The sequence below is a fragment of the Peromyscus leucopus genome, chromosome 12 (genome assembly GCF_004664715.2).
Source record: "Peromyscus leucopus breed LL Stock chromosome 12, UCI_PerLeu_2.1, whole genome shotgun sequence".
Taxonomy (NCBI): Eukaryota; Metazoa; Chordata; class Mammalia; order Rodentia; family Cricetidae; genus Peromyscus; species Peromyscus leucopus.
Window position 1 is genome coordinate 51772160 of NC_051073.1, and position 23840 is coordinate 51795999.

Here is a 23840-nt window from a genome sequence, read left to right on the forward strand (position 1 = left end):
CAGCCAGCACTTTCTTTGAAGAGAAAAGCCCTTTGGGAACACATGGTTTAAACTAGCAGAGGAAGCCTGTTCAATCCATGTATTCATTAACAACCATATATATATACATATATATATATATATATATATATATATATATATATATATATCAAAAAAAGCAATGTTGTTTTTATAGCAAGGAACAGTCACAGGGGGAAAAAAGAATAGGAGGGGCAGAGAACAGAAAACATGGCCATGACCATCCTCATGATGTAAGCAACTAGAAATTTGAACCAAAAAAAAAAATTATGAAACAGCTCCATTCAGACATATGAACATCATCAAGAGACACAGAATATAGGTAATTATGAAACCGGTTCCTCCGAGAAATAAGATGAAGTATGTTTAGCCCCTGACTTTCAGCATGGAAGAAATCACTAGATTACAGAAGAAGCAGGATCAGGATCCGACTGACCCAAACAAAACCCAGTGAGCTCACTATAGTGGAGGAGACAGAGGAACCAAAGTAGCTCTGTCCTTGGTGGAAAGAATATAGAGCTATGTGAAATAATACTCTCTGAAATCTATGTGGCTCTCTTCAATTTTGTGGATGAGTCCTAATCAATACATGTGTCGTGTGAAGTATGACAGAGCTTGGCAAAGAACAGATCATTGGAAAGATATGGTTACCAGAAAGGTGCAGACAAATACTGCTGACAGTCTATGGATATCTAAGGACAACTTTGTTTACTAGCTGAAAGACTTTATGGAATATGGAGCATGGCTAACAGCACTCTTGTCCTAGAAGACCTGAACAACATGATTACTCACCCTCACAGAGCGCTGTATCCAACGGTGAAGGAAAGCACATTACTTATTAAGCACACTTGAACTTTCAGGCAGAATGTAGCACCACAGCTGAATTTTCAACAGATTGAACACAACTACTTTCTATTGACAGCAAGAGGTTAAATAAAAAATTTAATCCAAAATCTATTTTTTAAAGCCCACACCTTTGAAAACCAAGCAGCAAATATCAAAGTGAAGCAGAAGTAATGGGAAAAAAAATCTCAAGGGATCATAGCTACATTTGATATTGAATGACAATGAGCATATATGCAAACTTATGAAACACGGTGAAGGTCATGCTTAGAAGGAAATTTATACTTTACAGGCTTGTGCTAGAAAAGGAGAAAGGTATGAAATCAAAGCTAACATATTGAGAGCTGCTGGTAGCAAAAGGCCACGGAAATATACAGCAGGTGACAACCAGTGTTCAAAAGGTCACAAGGTCAGAGTCACAGGTTACCTACCAACATAAAATACCTTAAGGAAAGCCTGCCAATTCTTCACTTGTGCCCCCTCCTTATGGTCCTGAAACCTTGGGACCTTGTATCACCATGGTAACAGCTCTGCTCCTTATCACCTCTTCTAGGAATGTGCTATCCTTGAGGGTTTTGAAACTTTTCTCAGGACCACAAGGAGTCTCCTGTTAGAAATGTATGGATAGTCTGGCAAAAGAGGAGCTGATAATGAGAGCTGAAAAGAAGCTGTAGACTTAGAGAAGCCGTAGAACAAAGAGCAGCAGAGAAATGAGGAAGTTACTTAGAACAATAAAGTGATGGACTGAAAGGGTGCAGTGTGCATAAATTTATTCTTATACCCTCAGATAAGTAGATTTCCTCACTGGTTGTCATTTCTTCCATGGACTCAGGGAGAAAGCTCTTTGGGGCAGACACGCAAAAAGTTTTCATTACTAACACACTCAGTTTACATTGTAAGAAGAAAGAAAAAACCAATCAATGCTAAAATGAGGAAGGAAATCATTTTAAGATCAGCAATGCAGAAATGGGCAATTATTTTAAAACCTATGAGAAAAAGCTAGTTTTTTGAAAATGTTAATAAGATTAGTAAATGATAACTTAGAAAGGCCAAGAAAAATAAATTAGCAACTAAACTAAATTTCCTTCAACTAAAGTGACTTAAACAAATACCAAAGAAGCCACCCCATAGCAACAATCTAGGTAAAATACATCAATTCCTTGAAAGACATAGATTGCAAAAACTGACCCAAAAAGAAATTTTAAAATCCAAAAAGAACTATCACAATACATAGTTTGAATTTCTATTTGAAGTCATCTTCCAGGAACACTACAAAATCAGGTGGTTTACTCATGATTTCTAACAAATGCATAGAATGGTAAGCCTACCCAAACATCTTTAGAAAGCAGAAAAGGAGCAAACGTCTTTCAATGGCTTTTGTGAAATCCATATTCCTTTCACAGCAACCCAGGAAACACATCACACACACATACACACACACACACACACACACACACACAAAACTTTCAATAATATAGACATAAAAGTTCTCAAAAATACTAGCAAATCAAACCGTGTATATTTTATGTCATAATATACTAGGATCAGAAGCTTTAGCCAAGAATTCTATTTTAATTTAACATTAGAAATTAGCGGGGCGGTGGTGGAGCACGCTTTTAATCCCAGCACTCGGTAGGCAGAGCCAGGCGGATTTCTGTGAGTTCAAGGCCAGAGTGAGATCCAGGACAGACACTAAAACTACACAGAAAAGCCCTGTCTCAAAAAAAAAAAAGAAAGAAAGAAAGAAAAGAGAAGAAAGAAAGAAAGAAAGAAATTAATCAATCAATTCAATTTAATCCAAATATCAACAAATAAAAGAAGGACATGGTCATCTCAAATTACATATTAAAATCATTTTGAATGACACTAGAATTATTATGGTATTTTCATTTTCCCACAAGAAAAGTTTTCCTACCTTAAAAAAGGGCATTTTTTACTAAGCCAGAGGGATGGCTAAGTGGGTAAAGGTGCTTGTCACCACGGCTGACAGCCTGAGTCAGGCTCCGATCCCACATGGCAGTAGGAGATGACAAATCCCCAACCTCCTCTGATCGCTACATGTGCACTGTGTCATGTCCGCCATGCAGTAAATAAATAAATGTTAAAAGAGTGTTTGTAAAAATGACATTGTATAAAAGTCAATACCCAATCTTAATTTTTAAAGCTAAGAATAAGCCAGATGTTCTGGCCCTAACCTGTAATCCCAACCCCAAGATAAAAGGGTAGTATGAATTTAAGACCAGCCTGGGTCACATGGTAAAACAACATCTAAAGAATAAATGAATGAATGAAAAAGAATTTATTCAAATTAATGAAAATTTGCATTTAAAATCACGAAGTGCTTCTCCCTAATACTGGAAATAAATAAGAATGTCTATTTCCATATTTTTAAGCAACATAGTATAACATGTTCCAGACAATAAAGTGAACAAAAGTAAGAAATAAAAAGCAAAAGCATTACAAAGGCGGAATCAAATTGCAGAGTGATGTCAGCAAGGCGGCAGAATATAAAGTTCTTGGCCCAGTAACACTGTGTAAGTAATACTTCAGTTTCCCTCGGTGAGAAACCCTGCAGATAAGCCAAGGCTCCTGGACTGCAGGCAAATGCGAAACTGGCGTCAGTGAAGAGAAGAAAGTGACAGTGGACTCCTCACCAGAGTCAGTCTCCAGGACCGTGACTGAAGGCCCAGCTTCCAGCCCTTTCCAGGGTAGAGAAGGGGTTAGTCTGCGCTTACTTTGCTAAGGGGCTCCACAGAGAGCCGCTTTCCCGGAGCCATGAAGAACCGATGCGGCTAGACCGTACAACCGGAGCTGCCAGAAGAGCGAGCATGGAGACCCAGGCTTTGGAGTCTTTCCTTTGTCTAGCACATACTCAAGAGGCGAAAAAATTCCAGTTCCCACAATCTCCTTGGGGGTTGGAGGGGGAGGGGAGTGAGCTGTGTTGGCCAGAGCCTCCTAAATAATTGGTACCTCTCTTGCCAGCTTTGGATCTCAGAATGAAAAAGAGGAGAGAGACAGAGACAGAGAGAAGAGAGGAGAGAGAGAGCTCAAGGGAATTCCTCACTACAGCAACCTATTGTATAAGAAATGCCAAATGGAGTATTTCAATTTGAAATGAAAGAACAATGAAAAGAAACATAATGGTACAAAGAAGTATGGGACGCATTTGTAATGGTATATATATATATATATATATATATATATATATATATATATATATATGAATTTTAGTGTTATAGAATGTATGTATTAGTATATGCACTAGTACTCTAATCACTCTAATAATGGGGAGTAAGTAAAACTTAAAGATGACTCTCAAAAATAACAGTAACTTAGAATGTTAAAGATACATAATATTTAAGTAAATTTAAATGGTGACAATAGTAATATAAACTATGGGGGAATTTTAAGAGTAAATCATAGGTGGCTGGAGAGATGGTTATGAGTACCTGCTGCACATCACAAGCAGAAGAATTCATATCCCAGCACCCATGTGACCAGGCAGGTGTCCCACAAATGCCCGTGACTCTAGCCCCAAGGGATCCAACACTCTCTTCCAGCCTCCACAAGCACACGGGCATGTGCACTACAAACATACATGCACACACAGAGACGTACACACTTAAACAAGTACAACCTAAAAATAGAGTTTTCATATGCAGTTGAACTTAACTTGGTGTGATATTAAAATCGATTAAATAAGCCGGTTCAAAAATGGGCAAGAAGTTGAAGAGACGCTTCTCCTCGGAAGACACGCAAATGCCCAACGGGCATGTTTAAAAAAAGCAAAGAAGTCACCAGGTGTAGAGGTTCATGCCTTTAATCCTAGCACTCAGGAAGCAGAGGCAAGTGGATCCCTGTGAGTTTGAGGCTAGCTTGGTCTACGTAGTGAGTTCCAAGACAACCAGGGCTATGTAGAGAGAGTCTCAAAAAACAACAACAAAGTTCAACATTACTAGCCACTGGCAAAATATAAATCCAAACCACAGCAAAATGTTCACTTCACAGCCTTAAGGGTGACTATGAGCAAAGTACCAAAGAGCAAAGCATTGGAGACATGCAGAGAAATGAGAGCTCTTACGCAGTATTAGTTTAATAAAAGAATAGTGTACACAGAAGTTTCTCAGTCCTGCCTGGTCCTGCCAGGGCAGCAGCTGTTTTTACAAAATAATCATTCAGAGGCTTAATAGTAATCACAAACTATTGGGTCTAATGGCTTAGGCTTATTGCTAGCTAGCTCTTTCATCTGAAATCAACTCATTTCAATTAATCTATGCATTGCCACAGAGCCGTGGCATTACCGGTCTGCTGGCATCTTGTTCCTTGGGCGGCTGGATGGTGTCTGCCCTGACTCCGCCCTTCTCCTTGTCTCTCTGCTTGGATTTCCCACCTGGCTCTTATCCTGCCTTACCATAGGCCAAAGCAGTTTTATTAATTAACTGATGGGAACAACATATATTCACAGCATCCAGAAAGACAGTCCCACAGCAGAATAGTACCACCATTAGAGAACACAGAAGAAAAGTCCCGCAAGAAAATGAAAACTACAAACTATTATATGACCCGCCAATCTTATATCTGGGTACAACTGGCATCACATTCTCTATGATAGTGTGACAGAAAATAGTTTATTAACCCTTAAAAGCCATTCTGAGGATATTAGCAAAATAGGTTTTTGGAAGCAGAAACTAAAGATTATAGGAATGCCAGTGAAGCACAAACCACTTCAGAGTGATGCCGATGTTCCTTCACATCTCAGACATCCTATTTGTATTTTTTCACTTCTTCATGCTAAGTAATGACCGTGTCAACAAAGGTAAAATTTATAAAGTTACATTTGTGGACCACATATTAGAAGTGTAAGATTATAGGTTAAACGTGACTCACAGTTCATCCCACTCCTTTTTCCGCTGCAGAATCTTGTTTTGGGCCCGTTCAGCTTTTTGTATAACATTCTTTATTTTCTCGATTTGATTTCCTACCATGATTTCACTTAGGGTTCTAGGCCGAAATTTCTTCCCTTTTTCTATTATTGATTCTTCTTGTAGGGAAACACTTCCACCTGTACAAAGAATCACTTTTTCAATACTTTCAAGACAGAAAAATAACTCCGAAGGTTGTTTTCCATTTATACACACACACATACACACACACACACACACACACACACACACACACACACACAAAAAAAAAAAAAAAAAAAAAGATCAAGAGAAAATACGGAAGCTACTTATCATGAATTCAACCCCCCAAGCACAGATGCTCCTTGACCTTTGATCCAGGTCAGATCCTGATAAAACCACTGTAAATTGAAAAGGACTGATTTGAAAATACATGTATTATACCTAGCCCATAGAATACCTACATCAGCTTACACAATAGTCAATGCCTATTCTACAGTAAGATGTTGAGTATCTCATGTTGTTTTTGTGCTGACAGTGAAAAACAGAATGGCTGGGTGGCTGTACTTTCACACCATTACAGAGTTGAAAAATGTAAGCTGAACAATCATTAAGTTGCCTACTATTTCTACTATGAAAAATCAGAATAGAGATCTAAATCACAAATATTGCTCTCAAGCATTTGTATTCAAAAAGTTGGCAAATAACAGCACAGTTCCCAAGAGGGGGTGGAAAGACCGTGAGAGTCAGAGGATTAGAAAGTTTGCTATGAGGCTGTTTCTCCTAAGAATGTCAGAAGCTCCACCCATAAAGTCTCACCGTCATGACTGCCTAAACAGGGTGAACAAGGACAACAATAGACATACTAAGTGAATGGAGAAAAACCACAAGCCCTCAAGCCTACATAAAGAACTACAGGCAACTAAGAAACATTGAGAGTGGGAGAAATCGTCTTATCCACAGAAGAACACACCAATTGGTTATCCAATACCAAATAGTCAGCTCCGGAAACATACATACAAGTAACATTATACAGACTGAGAAGGTTAGCTTATGAACACATACACATATATGTACACACATACATATATGTATGTTACAATTAATGGGAAAAAAAAGAGGCCATGAGTTTGAAAGTGAACAAGGAGGGATATGTGGGAGGCTTTGGCGAGAGGAAAGAAAAGGGAGAAATGATGCAATTATAATCTCAAAAAATAAAAGAAATGTAAAAATACGATTACAACAAAATGTTCTCTGATTTTAATTTTTAAAAAGATTGAATGTCAACTGAGTAAATTTCACAGTTGAATATTAAAAAACTGTTAAAATAAAACCAATATTAACTACTTATAGGATGGTAAAAGTAATGATGGACCACTGGCAGATTGAAAAAACTGAAGAGTGGTGTTTGTAATGTTGCATTAGGGACAGGGGATTAATTGGCATATAATGTGAGTCTTAATTGGACATATACTGTGAAACAGTATAACTAAGTGAAATGGTCTATGGCTAATTAAAAAACAAACAAAAGTTCTCTTTTTGAGGGGAGGACATGGCCACTATAGAATTCTCATGCTCTTGTAGAGAGCCCCACATCCAAATACATATGGGCACCACTAAATGGATTTAGTAGGTTATTTTTTAAAACATGATTGGGTGAGGGATCACATTTCATTATACTCACATATGAAATTCTCAAGAATAAAGGGAAAAAATTAAAAAACTAGTCAGAAAGCACTTAAAATGACAACTATAACTTTAAAACAATTGGCTTATCAATGAATGAATGTCTAATGAAGAATTACTCTCCATGTTCAAAACACATATAGATACATACTTAGATATACATTAAAATAATAGGTGTGATGACACACATCTATAATCCCTTGGGAGAGGGAGGCAGAAGGAACAGGTGTCCAAGGCTAGCCTCGGCTACGAGTGAGTTTGAGGCTAGCCCAAGCTACAAAATTGAAATCAAAACAAAAAGTGCTATAAATACACAAGTGAATTTTTTCAGCTATAAAGAAGAATGAAATTATGCTGTTTGAAAAAAAAAGAGGTAATTATGTTAAGTGAATTAAGTCAGTCTCAGACAGATAAACATCTTCCCTGACACACCCGCTAGCCTTCTGGAGAAAAGTCAGTCAAATGGTCAGCCCTGGAAACGGGGGATGAGCCCGTACTATTTTCACACCTGCATTCTGTTTAAACTATATTTTTTGGAAAAGTTTGAAATACAATGTTTTAGCTCTACATTTTTGGGGGTGGGAGCCAGGAATATGGGGAGGGGGAAGGAACAGACTCTGAGGGAAAATCTACTTGGAATTTTGAGGCTTCTTGGATATGTGAAGCAAGAAAGCAGTGGCTTCCCACATTCTTAATCATGGTATGAGGGTGGTTTGCCTTAGCAGCGTGCATCCAATAAGAAAACAGGCACTGCGCATGGGCGGAGAGCTCTTGTATCTAGTCTTAGCAGTGCCGCAGAACCCTGCTTGACTTGCGATATTATCTATGCCAAGGGAGAAGATTAAGAAAGAGTAAAGACAGACGCGGCTCCAGTCACTGAAGTCAAAGTCCCTTCCTGTGAAAAGTCAAGTCTTTTTTGAAATCTTCGCAATATGGATGTAAAGCCTCTTGTCAGCTCACCTGTTTCTTTTATGCTCTCCTTCTTTCCGGGTCCTTCCTTTTCAAACCTCTCCATTTTGCTCATTCTTCTCTCCGACTGACTTGGTCGTTTTAATTTGGAATACTTAGAGGGCTTCACCAGTCTGTAGGATGCTATCTGGTGTTCACTCTGGATGGCATAAACTACAACAGTATCACTTTCCAGAGGATCATGAAATCTGAAAAAAATAAATAAAATAAAATAAAACCGGTATTTGCAATAGTTACCATTTTGATCATTTTGCAATGATCACATATTACACCAATATGTTTATGCACAGCTCAAAATTTACCCATACCTATGCCATGAGGGTGCTGTGAAAGTTGGGCTAGACTTGATTAAAAAATAATAATTAAAAAAAATACTTCTAGTGAAAGTACTAAACATTCCATTACTAATACAACATAAAATTTTGCTAAAATGTGGTAAATAAAATTTTGTAGGTAGATTCCAGCGTTTTGGAAAGCAGATCCTAACAAACTGAATATATATAATCTACTGCCCTATGCATTCTAGATAACAATGTATATGCACTGTGTAGGAATTAATTGAATAAGAACATATAAATTGTATAAAAATGTAAATATCTGTGTGCTAGTAAGGGATTCACTAACATTTATTTACCAAAGATGTGTGAAATTTTTACTTCATTGAGATATTTAAGATACACTTTGTTTTCTTAAATTCTATGTTGTGTATGCTCATACACACGTGCTAATGAGATTTGTTTGTACGTAGTCGCTATGAAGTAAGCAGACTCTGGGGAGCTGAATATAAGGGTAGTTCTCAAATGCCTACCAAAAGAATGGCTGAATTTTGAGGCTGGAAAGATGACTCAGTGTCTAAAAATACTTGCTACCTTTGCAGAGAACTGGAGCTGAGGTCTCAGCACCCACATTAGGCAGCTCGTAAACTCTCATAACCACCAACTGCACGGGATCCAATGCCCTCACCTGGTCTCCATGCGCACATGCACACACACACACACACACACACACACACACACACACGCACACACACTTAATCTATAAGAATAAGAAAAAATAAATAAATCTGTAAGAAGAAGAAAGACAGCTCCATGAACATTATGGATAATCTTAGACATAATCGCATGAGGGAAGCTAGATGCAAAAAAATCAGACTTAGCACTGCATTTATATGAAGTTCACAGATAAAACTGATGTGTGGCAATAAAGATTCCTTATCAGAGAAAAGGTATTAGCTGGAAGGAGCCATGAGGGACCTGGAGTGAGATAAATGTTCTCTACCTTAATGGGAATCATAGATATATGTACTAGTGTATGTTAAAGAAAGTATTAAGCTGTTTGATTAAGATGTATGCACTTTGCTGTCTATAAATCAAAACTAAATAAGGAGTAAAAACATCTGTTTCTTCTGGGAAGCTGAACTGACACGCAGAGGTGATTGCTCAGGAGATTGCTATCTTTCCCTCTAAGTCTTCTAATCATGTTTGATTTTTTTTTATTTTAAAAGTATGTATGCCTTCATGTTCATCTTTTAATTTGGCATAAAACAAATACTTTGTCAAAATAGAAGCTAAATAGTCCTTACATAAATTTTAACAATGTAATTGTCACCCAAATCCCCAACATAAACTAGGAGTGAGCAGACAGCACAGGACGACCCAGCAAGCCCAGGAGGGCTGCTTGAGGTGTGGACTTGCTCACTGGGCGCTTCTTGAGATGGTTCACCTGCGCTCTGTGCAGGCATCACAACACACAACTCAAAAGTGTGCTTTCAAACATCTTAACTTGCAGGGAAGATGTACCTGCTCTGGAGCTTCTTCAGGCCGAGTTCATATTTCTGTTTTTCCCAAGCTAACTCCTTTTCCACTTGCTGAATTTTGAAAATTGTTTTCTTATTGATTTCCGCATGAATTATGGCATCAATGTTGAAATCCTGTAGATAAGTTGATTTGCTTATCAAAAGGTTCTTATTTTGTTTTTAAATTACATTGTGTGTGTGTGTGTGTGTGTGTGTGTGTGTGTGTGTGTGTGTATACACGCCTATGTGTGCCTGTGGAAGCCAGGTGTGATTCCGCAAAAGTCATCCTCTTTGTTTCTTGAGACAGTCTCTCACTGGGACCCGGAGCTTGCCAGTGAGGATAGGCTGAGCAGCCAGCAAGCCTCAAGTATGTCGGTCTCGGTCTACCAAGGGCTGGTATTATAAGCATCCTCCACCACGCCTGTTTATGAGAATAGCGGGGATGGAATTCAAGTTCTCATATTGGCTAATCTATCTCTTTAGCTCCTGGATTAGACTCTGAACTATAACTCTGTTTAGGATATAGTTGAAAATGAAATAAAGAGGCTGCAGGGATTGCTCAGTGGGTAAGAGCACTTGCTGCTCTTGCAAAGAACCTGGGTTTGGTTCCCAGCATCCACATCTTGACTCACAACCATCTCTAACTCTAGTTCCAGGGAACTGAAACCCTCTTTTGGGCTTCCATGGACATTAGACATGCACATAAAACTTTTGAAGAATGAAAAAAAAATATAGCCCAATGATTAGCAGGTATATTGAGTTTTAGAGTAAAGTCACAAAAGAAATAAAGAATATAAAATTGGCTTAAACACTTCTGTGATTGCCCTCATAGCCACAGCTATACTGTTGTCTTTTAGAAGTTTTGTGACTCAACCCATAGAGCTAATATTAAAAGTGAAATGGCAGAATCAAACTTTACATGTACCTTCCCAACATATAAGCTAGATCCCAAACTGTGTTTCTATTTTATCATCTTACTGAATACAGAAAAAGAATGTCATAGAGGTAGCCAAATCCAGCAGTCAACTTTGTGTTGCATAGGTTCACTGGCTTCCATCCCAACTTGTACAGCCCATGAGGTGGTGCAAATACATTGACTGGCCAGGTAAAAGAAGATTTAATAACCACGTCCTAATTCCTTTTCTGTCTCTTTGAAAAACACCACAACCAAAAGCAACTTGGGGGAGGAACAGAATTATTTGGCTTACACTTCCAGGTCACAGTTGATTAATGGCAGAAGTCAGGACAGGAACCCAAGCAGGAAGCAAAGCAGGAATGATAGAGGAATGTTGATTACTGCTGGCTCTCTGCCTCACACTCAGCCAGCTTTCTTAGGTATCCTAAGACACCTGCTTAGGGATGGCGATTCGTGCCCACAGTGGGCTGGGTCCTTACACTAATCTACATCAAGACGATGCCCCCACTGGTGTAGCACAGGCCAATCTGATCTGGGAAATCGCTCGGTTGAAACTCCCTCAGATGACTCTAGGCTGTGTTAAGCTGACAACGAGAGCTAACTGGGAAAATGATTTCTCTGCATTCATTGTTGCTGACAAAATAGTAATCCTAATCCAGGATGAACATGTTAAAATAACAGCCAATCGTTCAGACTCACTGTCCGTTGAAACTGCATATGCGCTGGTAGTTCTTTATTCATTGCTAACAGTTTCCAAAATTGATTCCTCAAAGCTTTGATATGCTCTCTCTTCCCAGCTTTTATTTCTTCTACTTCCTTCATTAGCTTGTCATATTCTCTTTTCCTCCTGGCATTCTCAATACTGAAAGCAGAAATATAAAATGATAATCATTTCTCAACAGAAATGACATAAGAGACAAATTGTATTGTATAACTTGGAAATGCATTTGTCTCAGGCAGTTTGGTAAAATCCTGGGCCTGATCAATAGTTATTAAAATGTTTCATACCTGTAGGCTTTGGGATCTTCAATGTCTTCTGGAATGGGCTCTGATTCAATCCCAAACTGTAGGAATAGGAAAGACAATTTGCAACATCTATGGTTAGGTCACCTACACAAAACCTGCACAAGGCCAAGCCAGTCAAAATGTCATCATGGATGGAGGAAGGGCCCCCAAGGCCTCATCCTTGGCAGAGGAGCTACTGGACATGTCTGGCTGCTGACCGAGGGAGACAGACTCCCCTTTGTGGACTCGGTTGGTGGTAGGTTGCCCCTACCCTGGTGGATGATTCCACATCTATGTGAATATCGGCAGCACTGGATGGATTTAGGGGTTTATTAATAACAATTTTTGTTTAAAGGGGACATGACGTTGGAAGTGAGGTGGGGTGGAGGACAAAGGAGGAGTTTCAGGGAGGTAGTAGTGAGCGGATATGAATAGAATACATTATAGAGGTGCATGAAGTTTTCAAAGAATAACTTAAATTTTTAAAAAAGAAATCCTGAAATGAAATGTTCTAGGCATGTGAGTAAAGTGGAAATAAAATGGCCTTCTCAGAAAGGAGAACCTGATTGCAGATCACACCTCACTACTGACTGGACTAGAGTGGTGTAGGCTTGCTACCTGCTTTCTAGAAGCAACGCTAAATCTTTAGGAGGTAATAGTAACATGCCAAGAATCAAGGTAACTCCTGAGTTTTTCACATAAATGTCTAGGGCTCAATTAAAAAAAAAAAAACTAGGTGTGCCAGAAGAATAAGATTTAATTGAAAAAAAAAATGTGAAGACAGACCAATAAAACAGAATGACAAGAGATATCAATAGTTTTCAAAATATACCTCAGATCAAATCTGATTAATATGTTAAAGAAAGTTGAAGGCACTATTGAAATTTTTAGAAGTCTATCAGAGTATATTAAGAAGTAAATAACGGAAAAAGAAAATACAGACCTGAAAAATATTGCCCATTTTGAAGAGAGAAAAAAGAAAAGAAAGAAATGTTGGCTAAGACAGTGATTGATAAAGAAAATCTGATGCAGTGGGGAGCTGTATAACTTTAATAAATAGTAAGAATTCAGTGCCACTAATATTTGATACAGAAAGTCAGAATTATAACACTGCAGTAATACTAGATTATAAGGTATAGGTTACAAATATTATGGATTATATTATAAAGTTAACATGTCTAAATTACTCTCAATACTTTAAGACTTTCTTTTAAAGTCAGCTATCATTATTAGTTAATTGATTGGCTAATTGTTACATACCCTGGGGGATGGCACTTTGGCTTTGGCTTCTTTCTCAGCCACAACTATAGATGTCACGTTGAAGACAAAGATATTGCCATCTGCCCCAGCAGTCACCAAGTACTGGTCGTCAAAACTAGCAGAGACGCCTTTTACACATCCGTAATTGTTGTCGTGCACATTGAAATGCCAGTAGTCCTTCAGACTAGTCAGTGAGGGGTCATTCTCACTTAAGATGTACACCCGAATTCCTCCATTTCTCATTCCACAGAACATCATAGTCTGGTTAGAACTACGAGACAAAAAGAGTCAAGTATTATTCTCAGAAGCTGGAATATAACCTTTCTTTTTTTTTCCCCCCTATTCATGTAGGGAGCTGAGGAAACCCTGAATGAGCATTCTGAGAGGATGAGTATCTTGACATGGCCATCATCCTGGTGAGGACTGCAAGGCCAATTGACCCATGGGAAAGTGGCAAAGCCCTTATCCACACCGGCCAGGCTCAAGGTAGATGGCCAAGCTTTCCTTAGGGAGTGAGGAGGAGTATATATGAAAGGCTGATCAGTGTGTACAAAAGCTAGTGCTGTGGCTTCCTCCCCCAGGTGTTTACAGCTGGAGACTGCTGGCCAAGAGAGACCTCCTACCAAGGTAATCTGAGCCCCCTTTCTGTGTTACACCTAGCAAACATGCTGACATCCCAAGTTGGCTGGGTAGTGGTAGCATTAGAGAATCCCACCGATCCCGTCCTCACTGTATGTGTATCTATGTGTCTGTCCTTTCTTCATTCCCTCATCATCATCCCCTGCTGGGGTTCTAAGACCCAAGCCAGGCAGGACATGGCATATTTAGTTAGTTGGTTTGTGAAGATCATAGGTCAACTAGTGGGAGTTGGTTTTCTCTTTACAAAGGTGGGTCCTGGGGATTGAACTCTGGTCATCAAGCTTGGCCGCTGGGACCTTTACCCACTGAGCCATACCCCCAGTGAAATAATGTTTAAATTTAAATAGCAAATGGTGTTAAGAGCTAAGTTGTGTACCACCAAAATGCACACACTCGAGTCTTAGATCCAGTGCTCCAAAGTGTAACTATATTGCAAGTTAAGGACTTCTAAAGAGGTAATTAAGCTAAAATGAGAGCATAAGGGTAAATCCTAATCCAGTCTGGCTGGTGTCCTTGGGAACGATGTCACAGAGTGACACTAGAGATGCCTTGCACACGGGAAAGGCCACGGGAAAGGCACACCAACAAGGCGGAGATGAGAAAGCCACAGACTGACTTGAAAGCGCATTTGTCGACACCTTCAACTTGGAGCTCTCTTCTCCAGACCGTGAGAATCTAAGTCTGCGCTGTCTAAGTCACACATTACGGGGTGTTTTTGTCACAGCAGCTGTAGTGAACTAACACAAAAAGTTAGGAAGGGAGAGCTGCTTTAACACTGGAGCTAGTCCCCAGGCCTCAGAACAATGGCTGGCATTTGTGCTCAGTTCTCAGTTACTAAATGGAGAGCAGTTCAATTCACCGTTGCTTCGGAATCACTGGGAGCCTGGCCCTTTGTTAGTTTACCATGCAGTCACGTCTTTCTACGTAAATGAAAAGAGATCAGTGTGATAAACAGAAACTGGGATACAACACCCAGCACAAAACCCACAGGGTTTAAAAAACTATTTCAAGCCTAGGCCTAACTTTAATTCTATTTGCCCATTTGATTAATTTAACCAGGTACCATGTGTGTTTCCCTTCACGTAAATAGATCTTCAAAAAGTGACAATTCCGTTTACAATGGTTTCTGTTGTCCACCTGAAAGGATCTAATATCTCCGGGAAGATGGCCTTCAGGGAATGCCTGTAAGGGATTATCTCAATTATTTTCATGGCTAAGGGGAAAACTCAGCTTAATTGTGGGTGGGACCATTCCTAGAGCAGGGATTTCTGGAGTGTATAAAATGAAGAAAGTAGGCTGAACAGTTGTTTGTATCCATGGCTCTCTCCTTCTGACTTCAGACATCATGTGATCCTGCTGCCTTGCCGCCCCGACCATGATGGACTGGACCCGGGATATGAGCTCCAATAAACCCTTTCTCTCTTGAGATGTTTTGTTTGGGTGTTCTATTCCAGCAACAGGAAAAGAAACCAAGGCATCCAGAATACACAAAGACAGACACTAAAATCCTTTTTTTTTTTTTTTTAAGTTCTCTTCACCTGAAAGCGAATGTTTGGATGGGGTTGTCCTCTGTATCCTCAAGAAAGCGGAAATCGAATGGTTCATCTGCCTGGTTTTGGAAATCACTGTCACTGAAAAAGGGGGGGAACTGACAGTGATACAGAAAACCAGAATCATAGTTGCCCTGGAAGAGAGAAAGTGCAGAAGCTGGTTTGTGAACATAATACACACCTGATTCCCTGAGGGGTTTTAGATCACTTCAAATTTAAAACACAAAACAATGCTTTAAAACATCCTCTGCTACATGATTTCGATAGTTAAAGGTAGATATTATTTCTGTGTCTCCATTGCCCATTAATATGCAATTAAGTAATTATGAAGATGATGAGTTTCTACTCAGAAGTCAGTTCAAGAGAGACTCACCTCTGAGTATAAAATGAACTGTATTCTATGACTTGAAGTGGTATTCTGCATACACAAGTATTTAATAACAATAGGCTTTGTAGATCATTGTTTTCACAATTACTTTTCAATTTGGGGGTAACTTTAAATACTATTAGTTTTCCAGGAAAGGTAAGTTAGGGGAAAAATACATCTCACTACACAAAAGGAAGACTAGTAAGAATTTGTAGCAATCACATAGTTCTAAGTTGCTTTCTTTCTCTATATGGATGGGACCCTTAATTGCCCTGGACATCTACATACAAAATAAATGAGTAAATAACAACAACAACAACAAAAATAACAAAATTAACCACCTGAAAAATCAGGAAACTAAGTTTTCGCTCTGGCCAGTGGCAGACTGGATTGTTTTGGCTAACCTTACCCACTGGGGATAACCAGAAAAAAGTAACACAACCTGTGTTTGAAAGCATTTGGGAGCCACCCAAGTTACAAGGCCAAACACAGGGAGAATCAGGAGTAAGCCAGGCATGCAGTACTGTTTTTCTGCCTGAAGCAGTTCAAGTGGGAGATCAGAGGCAAAGAACCTGAACAGATCTACCTACAGTTTCTTGGGCATATTCCAAAGAGAAGGGGACATTATAACTATACTTTCCACTGGACTCTGTTGAAATCCTAGAGTGCCATTGCTAGGGAGATGATAGGGATGGGGTGTCGGGGAGGGGAAGCAGGGAGAGGGAGGCTGCAGTTAATTTGCTACATGGCCAAGTTGTCAAAACTGCTTTGTAGATATTTGTTTATACCCAGAGATTTGAACTCCCTTCTACTTTGCTCAGAGAAGCCTGTTTTTGCAATGGGAAGTGGGCAGTCAACGTGCTCAAGTAATTAAGTGTGTTGAGCTCACTCAACTATATCAACCTCCTCTCCATCCAGGGCTCAGGGAATATTGAGGAAGAGGGGACAGAATGTAACAGCTGGTAGATAGGAAGGAGAGCTGTGAAATGCTGACTTCTGGATGTGACATCAGTTCACAGCAACTGTGGTTAGGTTATCTACATACAACTAGCATGAAACCAAGCCAGTCAAAATTCCAACATGGATGGAGGGTGGGTCCCCAAGGCCTCACCTTTGGCAGAGGAGATACTGGGAATTTCTGGCTGCTAAGGAAAGGAGACTGACTCTCCTTGTGGACTTGGTTGGTGGTAGGTTGCCCATACCTGCCAGTGGCCATTAAGAATATACAATGGGTAGCAATTAATAATTCAGGTGTCAACATACCAAATGAATAACTCTCTGATGGAGGAATCTTGTTAAGCAAGGCTTGCAGGACCATAGACTCTGAAAACTGGCTGCTTCTGCCTGTAATTTTCTCTTGTGCCACTATATTTCTTCCCTAAAAACAACTATGGGTATTTCCCCCACTGTTTGTGTGTTTGTCTCATGGATATATTCCACCTACTAGGTACACATATAGCTGTGGATGGTCAGGAAGATGATTTGTACTTAAGCTGTATAAGTTGGATGAATAGAAATAATACTAGGATATTTTTCTTAACTCAGACTGACATAGGAAAATAACAGTATTCTCAGCTACAAAGACAATTTTTTTACACATTTAGCTGATTTTAGACTTCAGAGGAAATCCAAAATACACTAGTTGCCCCTGAAGACAAATTGTACAAGGACAAATTCCCAAGTGTCTGTTTGTTGAACCAAAGTCAGGCACAAAGCAACTACAGTAGACATAATTCTCTCAGCAATTGACTCTCTGTACATAATCCCAACCTCAGTTTATGTTACAAGACTCAAGTTTCAGCCAACTAACTATTTATTGCTTAAGTCCTGAATTTCAATGTCACTCACTGTCTGGGAACCCTGACCACTTAGAGCTACCTGCTTACTTTACTCACCATGCCTAGTCAGCTCGACCTCCCTAGCCTGAGAGAAACTGTGTGACTCATCATGCATTATTAGAGTGGGTTGGATCCTGAAAATGTACTCATAACTGTGCACAGTTTGGCTGTTGAAGGAGGTACGAGTAGAAAGAGCTATGTAGAGAGAACTGTGTAGAGCTGTATGTAGAAGGTGGTGCATGCAGAGAGAGCTGTGTAGAAGATGAGTAGCTATGTAGGAGAGAGAGCTGAGTAGAGAGATGGAGCAGTAGCTGTGTGAAGATGAGTGTAAGAAGAGATATGTAGGAGAGAGATGTGTAGAAGAGAGATGTGTGTAGAAAAGAGATATGGAGCTATGTAGAAAAGAGATGTAACTGTATGTAGAGACATGTGTCTGTGTAGAAGACAGATGTAACAGTGTGGAGAGATATGCAACTGTGTGGAGATGGATTTTTTCAATATGCAGTAATAAAGAAAGTTACCATCAGAACGTGTGAGTGTTCTTCCTAATACCCCTCAGATAGAAAAAGTCTAGCCCTCGCCATACTCATGGATTTTTTGCACACCCTGGGTGTGGTCTTGGAGCAGACTCTCCCAAAGGCTGCTGATACATATCCATGTGGATATAGGCAGCCCTAGATGGATTTAGGGGTTTATTAATAGCAATATTTGTTTAAAAAGGACATGGCACTGGAAGGGAGATGAGGTGGGAGGCATCTCATTATGGCCTTTGGTGATGTGGAATGCCTTTTCATGTGGTCCTTGGACATTTGTATTTTTTTTCTTTGGAGAATAATCTATTAAAGTCTTTCCCCTCTGTTTGAAATGGTTTTAGGAGGAGTTGCTACTAGCTTTTAATTCTCATTGTGTTTAGTTTCTGATAAATGATTCTATTGAATTTTTGATTCGTTTTACTTTCTGAAGTTGTTATTGTGATTTATATCATTTAGATGTATATGTGTGAGTGTCTACAAGAATGCATGCCCCATGTGTGCAGGTACACAAGGAGACCAGTTTGCTCACACACCGAGAACCCAACGTTCCAGGATTTCTTTTTTAAAATTTTAAGTTTATTCTTTAAAACTTCATGCACTCCTATAACACATTCTGTTCATATCCATTCACCACTGCCTCCCTGACACTCTTTCACTGTGTGTGTGACATCCTGGAAGCCAAGAAGAGGTGGCAACACAGCTTGGTGGTAGAGTGCATGCCTAGCATGCATGAGGCCCTGGGTTCAACACCCGGCACCACAAAATAACAGCGATGGCTATGATCTGGTGTTGGAAGCCAAGAAGAGAAAGCAAAGTATTTTACGGAGGAGGAAGAGTCAACAGGTGAACAGGTCAAACGCACAGAGAAGTCACCACTAAGCCTGGTAACGTAGAAATCATTGGAGAAACAAGGAGATGGAGATAAAACGCCAAGGAATTGGTTGAAGATCAGCTAAGAGGTGAAGAGGAGTTGATGGCTCCAGACAGTGTTTTCAGGTTTCCTCTAAAGGAGCAGTGGAGGAGGGGTCAGAAATTACAGGAACTTCCTGTGCTGGTGGTAAGGATTGAAATTGAAAGGACAGGAGCTGATGATACACGTCAAGTAGTTTGTTTCAGAAGCAAAATCATGTGGAGTAGGAGGGGAAAAGCAAAAGACCCAAGAGGCCTTCTGGAACACTGCCCTGGGCAAGTTGCTAAGCAACACCCACCAATTGTAACAGACAAAGCAGAACACAAGAGAGATCTCTGCAGGGTGCTAGAGATGGAAAAAATCGGGAGATTCCATCTGACTTCCTTTATTTTCTCTATGAATTATGAGTGTCTGGAGAGACAGGCAAGTTACAAAATGTTTGTGGGGAGAAGAAATTGAAATAATAATTTGTAAAGTAAACATGACTGGGCAGTAGAACTGACCAGCAGTGTGAGTCCTGATTCAAGGACTGGAGTCATGACTTCAAAATGAAGCCAGCTTTTCTATGGCATCTGCTTGACTACAGGGAGAGTAAGTACATGACTGGATCAAGCAAGGTGAGCGCTACCTCTGTGATCTGTGCTTTACCTCATGATGGAGTGTAATGCCTAAGAGCATGGACTATAAACCCAGATTGTCAGAGATCCTAGTTCTACTTTGCATTGCTTAACTGACTTTGGCCGTGTCCATTAAGGGCTCTGTGCCTTGGTTTCAAAAGACTAGGACCAAGTATGAATTAGTAATAATGCTCCCACATAATTATAAATTACATTGGGGGGGGCATGAGTGTGTGTGTGTGTGTGTGTGTTTGTACACTCAGAAGTGAAAACTGTAAGATCTATAATGAAGAAAAATCTTTCTTTGCAATATATTGAGAAAATGTTTCATGATAAAACTATATGGTATATAAACGGAGGACATAAAACCTTCCCCACACACAGTGTGACACTTTCGTGTATCAGTCTTTGTAATGTCCATTAATCTTCCTTCTTTTGACTGGAGTGGAATGCAGCACTTGAAAACACACAGACTCCTACTCTCTCGTAGGCCACACGGCACAGACGTTAGCAGACTGACACTCTACAGTCCTGCCACGAGAGCTGGTGTTTTCAAATTCGAGCTCAAAACCAAACCAAACAACAACAACAACAGTAAAATGGATGAGGGTAGAGGACTGCTTTGCTCTTTGATCAGGACTCTTGAATTTTCCCAACTTTGGTATTCCTGAACATGGGAGTTTGGAATGAAGTGTCAGCAGATACAAAAGGTAGACATATTTAAAATAGATGTCAAGATGATATATAAAAAAACAACTACCCTGTAACTGATATTAAAACTCACAGCTACATCAACAGTTAAAAATTAAATTCTCAGCACACACGAGAACGAATGTGGTGAAAAACAGTGACCGTCAACTGGACTGGCCAAGGGCTGAGGGGAAGTCTTGGAATTTTTACTTACTAATGACACCCAGAACTTCCCGGGCTCTGAGTAAAAGCCACAGAGGATGGGAGAGGGGATTGGTGGGATGAAGATGGGAGGCAGCGGCTCCTCTTCCTCCTCTTCCTCCTCATCGCTCTCCACCTCCACCAATTCCTCTTCTCCAAATGCTTCTCTTAGTTCCGCTAGCTTCCTCCTTTTGGCTTCCTTTTCCTTCTCCTTCAACTCCTTTATTTTTTCTCTCCTTTCAATTTCCTTTAATCTCTTTATAAAAAAAACAATAGGCATTTTAGAAACATGTTACTCTTTGGCTGAGTGTGACAAAAGCTGTAGAAGGAAGACTGTTTCTAGAAACTCCCAGAACGTGAATATAACAACCCCATTTACACATAACTACCCTCTGGGAATATACTTTTATCATTAAGATTCAAATCTTTTGATAAACATCATTTCTGCTGAATCTCCTTGATACCCATTTTATTGAAATCATTTTGCCATCCTTTCTGTAAGAGAAAGAACGTGCTGTTTTTTTTTCCTCATAGCCTGTTACTGTAAACCCAAGAACCATGTGCACTAAAGTAGGCAATGAGGAAACTTGTTCCCAGCTCCTGTAACCCTGTGATGTAGGCATTCAATATCACCAACTGTCCAATGCAGAGTCCCCCAGTACTGGCAGCCCCATCTCCTAGTTACCCCATGCGAACTAGCTTCCCAATTTGTATGATTTCTTCCCACCTGTCCTCTTTTCCCAAGGCCTCACAGTGCCTCCAACTAGTGTGGCTTGCTTGGCATCAAAAGGGAGCTTTACTCGGATCCCGTTACCTCTGCCATTTCAACAGTCATTCTTCACCTCCTGAAAATGCTGTAAACTCTAAATGGCGGGCTCTCTAGGGTTCTCCCAGCATTGTTACCTCTCTCTTCCTCTCATTCTCTCAAACGTCTTCCATCCTCTGAGTGTTAATGGTCACTTCCAGGTAGGCATTTTTTAACGCCCCCATCCGTCCATCAGCCACATCACTCCTGCACACTCTCGAGTTCCTTTCCTTGTACTTGGATTTTAGTTATCTATCTACTACTGTCTTCTCCTGCAGTTAGCTGCCTCCTACCACAGTTAGTCACCTTCCTACCAGTGTGTAGACTCCTTCAGGCCAGGATCTGTCTTACTTTATTTTATTCCTGTCCTACCAGAATCTCTTACAGGGTACTGCATATTCAAATGAAAGAAAAAGAAGGCAGGTGATGTTTCGAGACTATCTCCTACCAGAATCTTAGATTTGACACTTGAGAAATGAAAACATCTGAGAACGATGTCTTGGATTTCATAGGAGACGACATCATGATCATCGACATCCTTAATAGTTGGAGTTAGAGATTCAAGAATATAGCCATTCTCACAGAAGGTCATCAAGGTGCTTTCAGGCTAAAAAGGAAACATGCATATCATTTACACATAGGCAAATTTCTACAAGTTTGAAAAGATAACAAGGCAGGGAAAAAATATAGTGATCATTTTAAAAGATAATATACCACTGCAGTTATTAGTAACAATCCTAGCTACTAATGATTATTAGTGTTAGTTATTAATATTAGTTATTATCATTCAACTATTAATCCCTAACCTAGTTGCTAAAGTTAGATTTATATTTGTTTCCTTTAAAGATACCATAACTTATTTCCTTAGCCAAACATACAGTTGTGAAACCTGTTAGCCTAAAGGGCAGAATGTTCTCATTAGAAATGTTGAGGAATTGTGGGTAACTTCTCAGCTCTGTCACCCTGGACAACCCAGCTTCTGTCTTCCTAAGTTAATTTAAACGTGGATGCTCTCCAGGTCTTTGTCTTCTTTCCAATTCTCTTCTCTCTCCATGGGTGTGCTTCAAGAAAGCTTCAGCCTTGACTTCCACTCACATAAAATGGATCCCAGATGGATTGGTCCAGCACAGAAGTTTTTTCTGCCCCAAACCACATCTGGGAAATCCCCATCTTGGTACAAATTATTGTTTATCTACCACATACTCTGCATTTTGTTACATGCTAGAGACGGAATTGTGAGAAAGGCTGCTGTCCTCACTCCCATTATGGAATTTGACTCCAAAGGGGGAGCCTGTCCATTTCACACAGATTAATATAAATTATAATTGCAAAAGTCCTTCCAAGAGACCACAAGAACGTCCAGATTGTGCATGATTTCCTGAGAAAGTGGCATCTAGCTTGAAGGCGCAGATGAACAAAATATACTTACAAAATGAGTCGAGGTGTGAGCACTGTTCTGTAAAGAGGAGACATTTCGGCAAGTGTCCTGGGGGCACATTGGAGCTTTAGGGAAATGGTGGCCTCAGAAGGCATCACCCAGAGCAAAATCACAGGAGGAAAGAGAGCCAGGGCAAGGCGTTAAGGGATTTAACACTGGCTGACTGGCTGAAAGGCCTGGCCAGATGCAAGAGCTGGGAGCAGAAAAGCACTAACATTAGAGGAGGAAGATATTTCAAAAGGGAAGGGAAGGTCAACGGGATCAAGCGATGCTACCATATCAAGTAAGGTAACAATCAAACACCAGGTGGGTATTAGTGGTGCCTTCAGAAGAGCTGCCCGGTACGGAATCGGGGAACTAGAGGGCAGGCAGGAGAGGAGGGAGGATGGAGGGATGGAGTGGTATAGAAACAATGGGGTCCCTGGGACAGTCAGTCCTCCCGAGAGCTGACGAGATATGAGATGGGTGGTGGGGGAGGGGAGGGGGGGCAATAGCTGCAGAACACAGGATCGGCGAATTTATTTTTCCGTAAGTGGTAAAGATTGCCGTTGAAAATTACCCAGTGAGCAGCAGGGAAGGCTAAATGCCTATGTCCTAAAAGTGAGAGAGAGATAGTGTCAAATCGTGAAGAAAAAAAAGCATGAGGCCGTCCATGGACAGGGGGCGGAATGGATGGCTGCTAAGTAGAAAGCGGCAGGGAGACGGAGGTCGGACAGACTCCGTGGGGTATTGCGGAGGAGGCCCGGCCTCTCTGGGAAGTGATGCTGGGAGAAAGAGAGGAGGAGTGAAGTGTTGAGGGCTGTGGAGAACTCATTTAAATCACTGATTTCTGCAGGAGCTAAGAATCCTCCTTGACATA

The 23840-nt window shown here is 40.2% G+C and overlaps 1 protein-coding gene across 1 annotated transcript in view; it reads right to left on the bottom strand.

The window, feature by feature from the left end:
* Cfap44 (cilia and flagella associated protein 44) overlaps nt 1–23840 on the bottom strand; it is an 88596-nt gene that overhangs the window by 34268 nt on the left and 30488 nt on the right. Inside the window, exons 16-24 of the mRNA XM_028872078.2 lie at nt 21992–22150; nt 20752–20994; nt 15571–15716; nt 13394–13664; nt 12137–12192; nt 11828–11990; nt 10217–10347; nt 8409–8605; nt 5749–5923 (exon numbers count right to left, since the gene is read on the bottom strand). Coding sequence (XP_028727911.1) covers nt 5749–5923; nt 8409–8605; nt 10217–10347; nt 11828–11990; nt 12137–12192; nt 13394–13664; nt 15571–15716; nt 20752–20994; nt 21992–22150 — 1541 coding nt within the window. The remainder of the gene's footprint in view (nt 1–5748; nt 5924–8408; nt 8606–10216; nt 10348–11827; nt 11991–12136; nt 12193–13393; nt 13665–15570; nt 15717–20751; nt 20995–21991; nt 22151–23840) is intronic.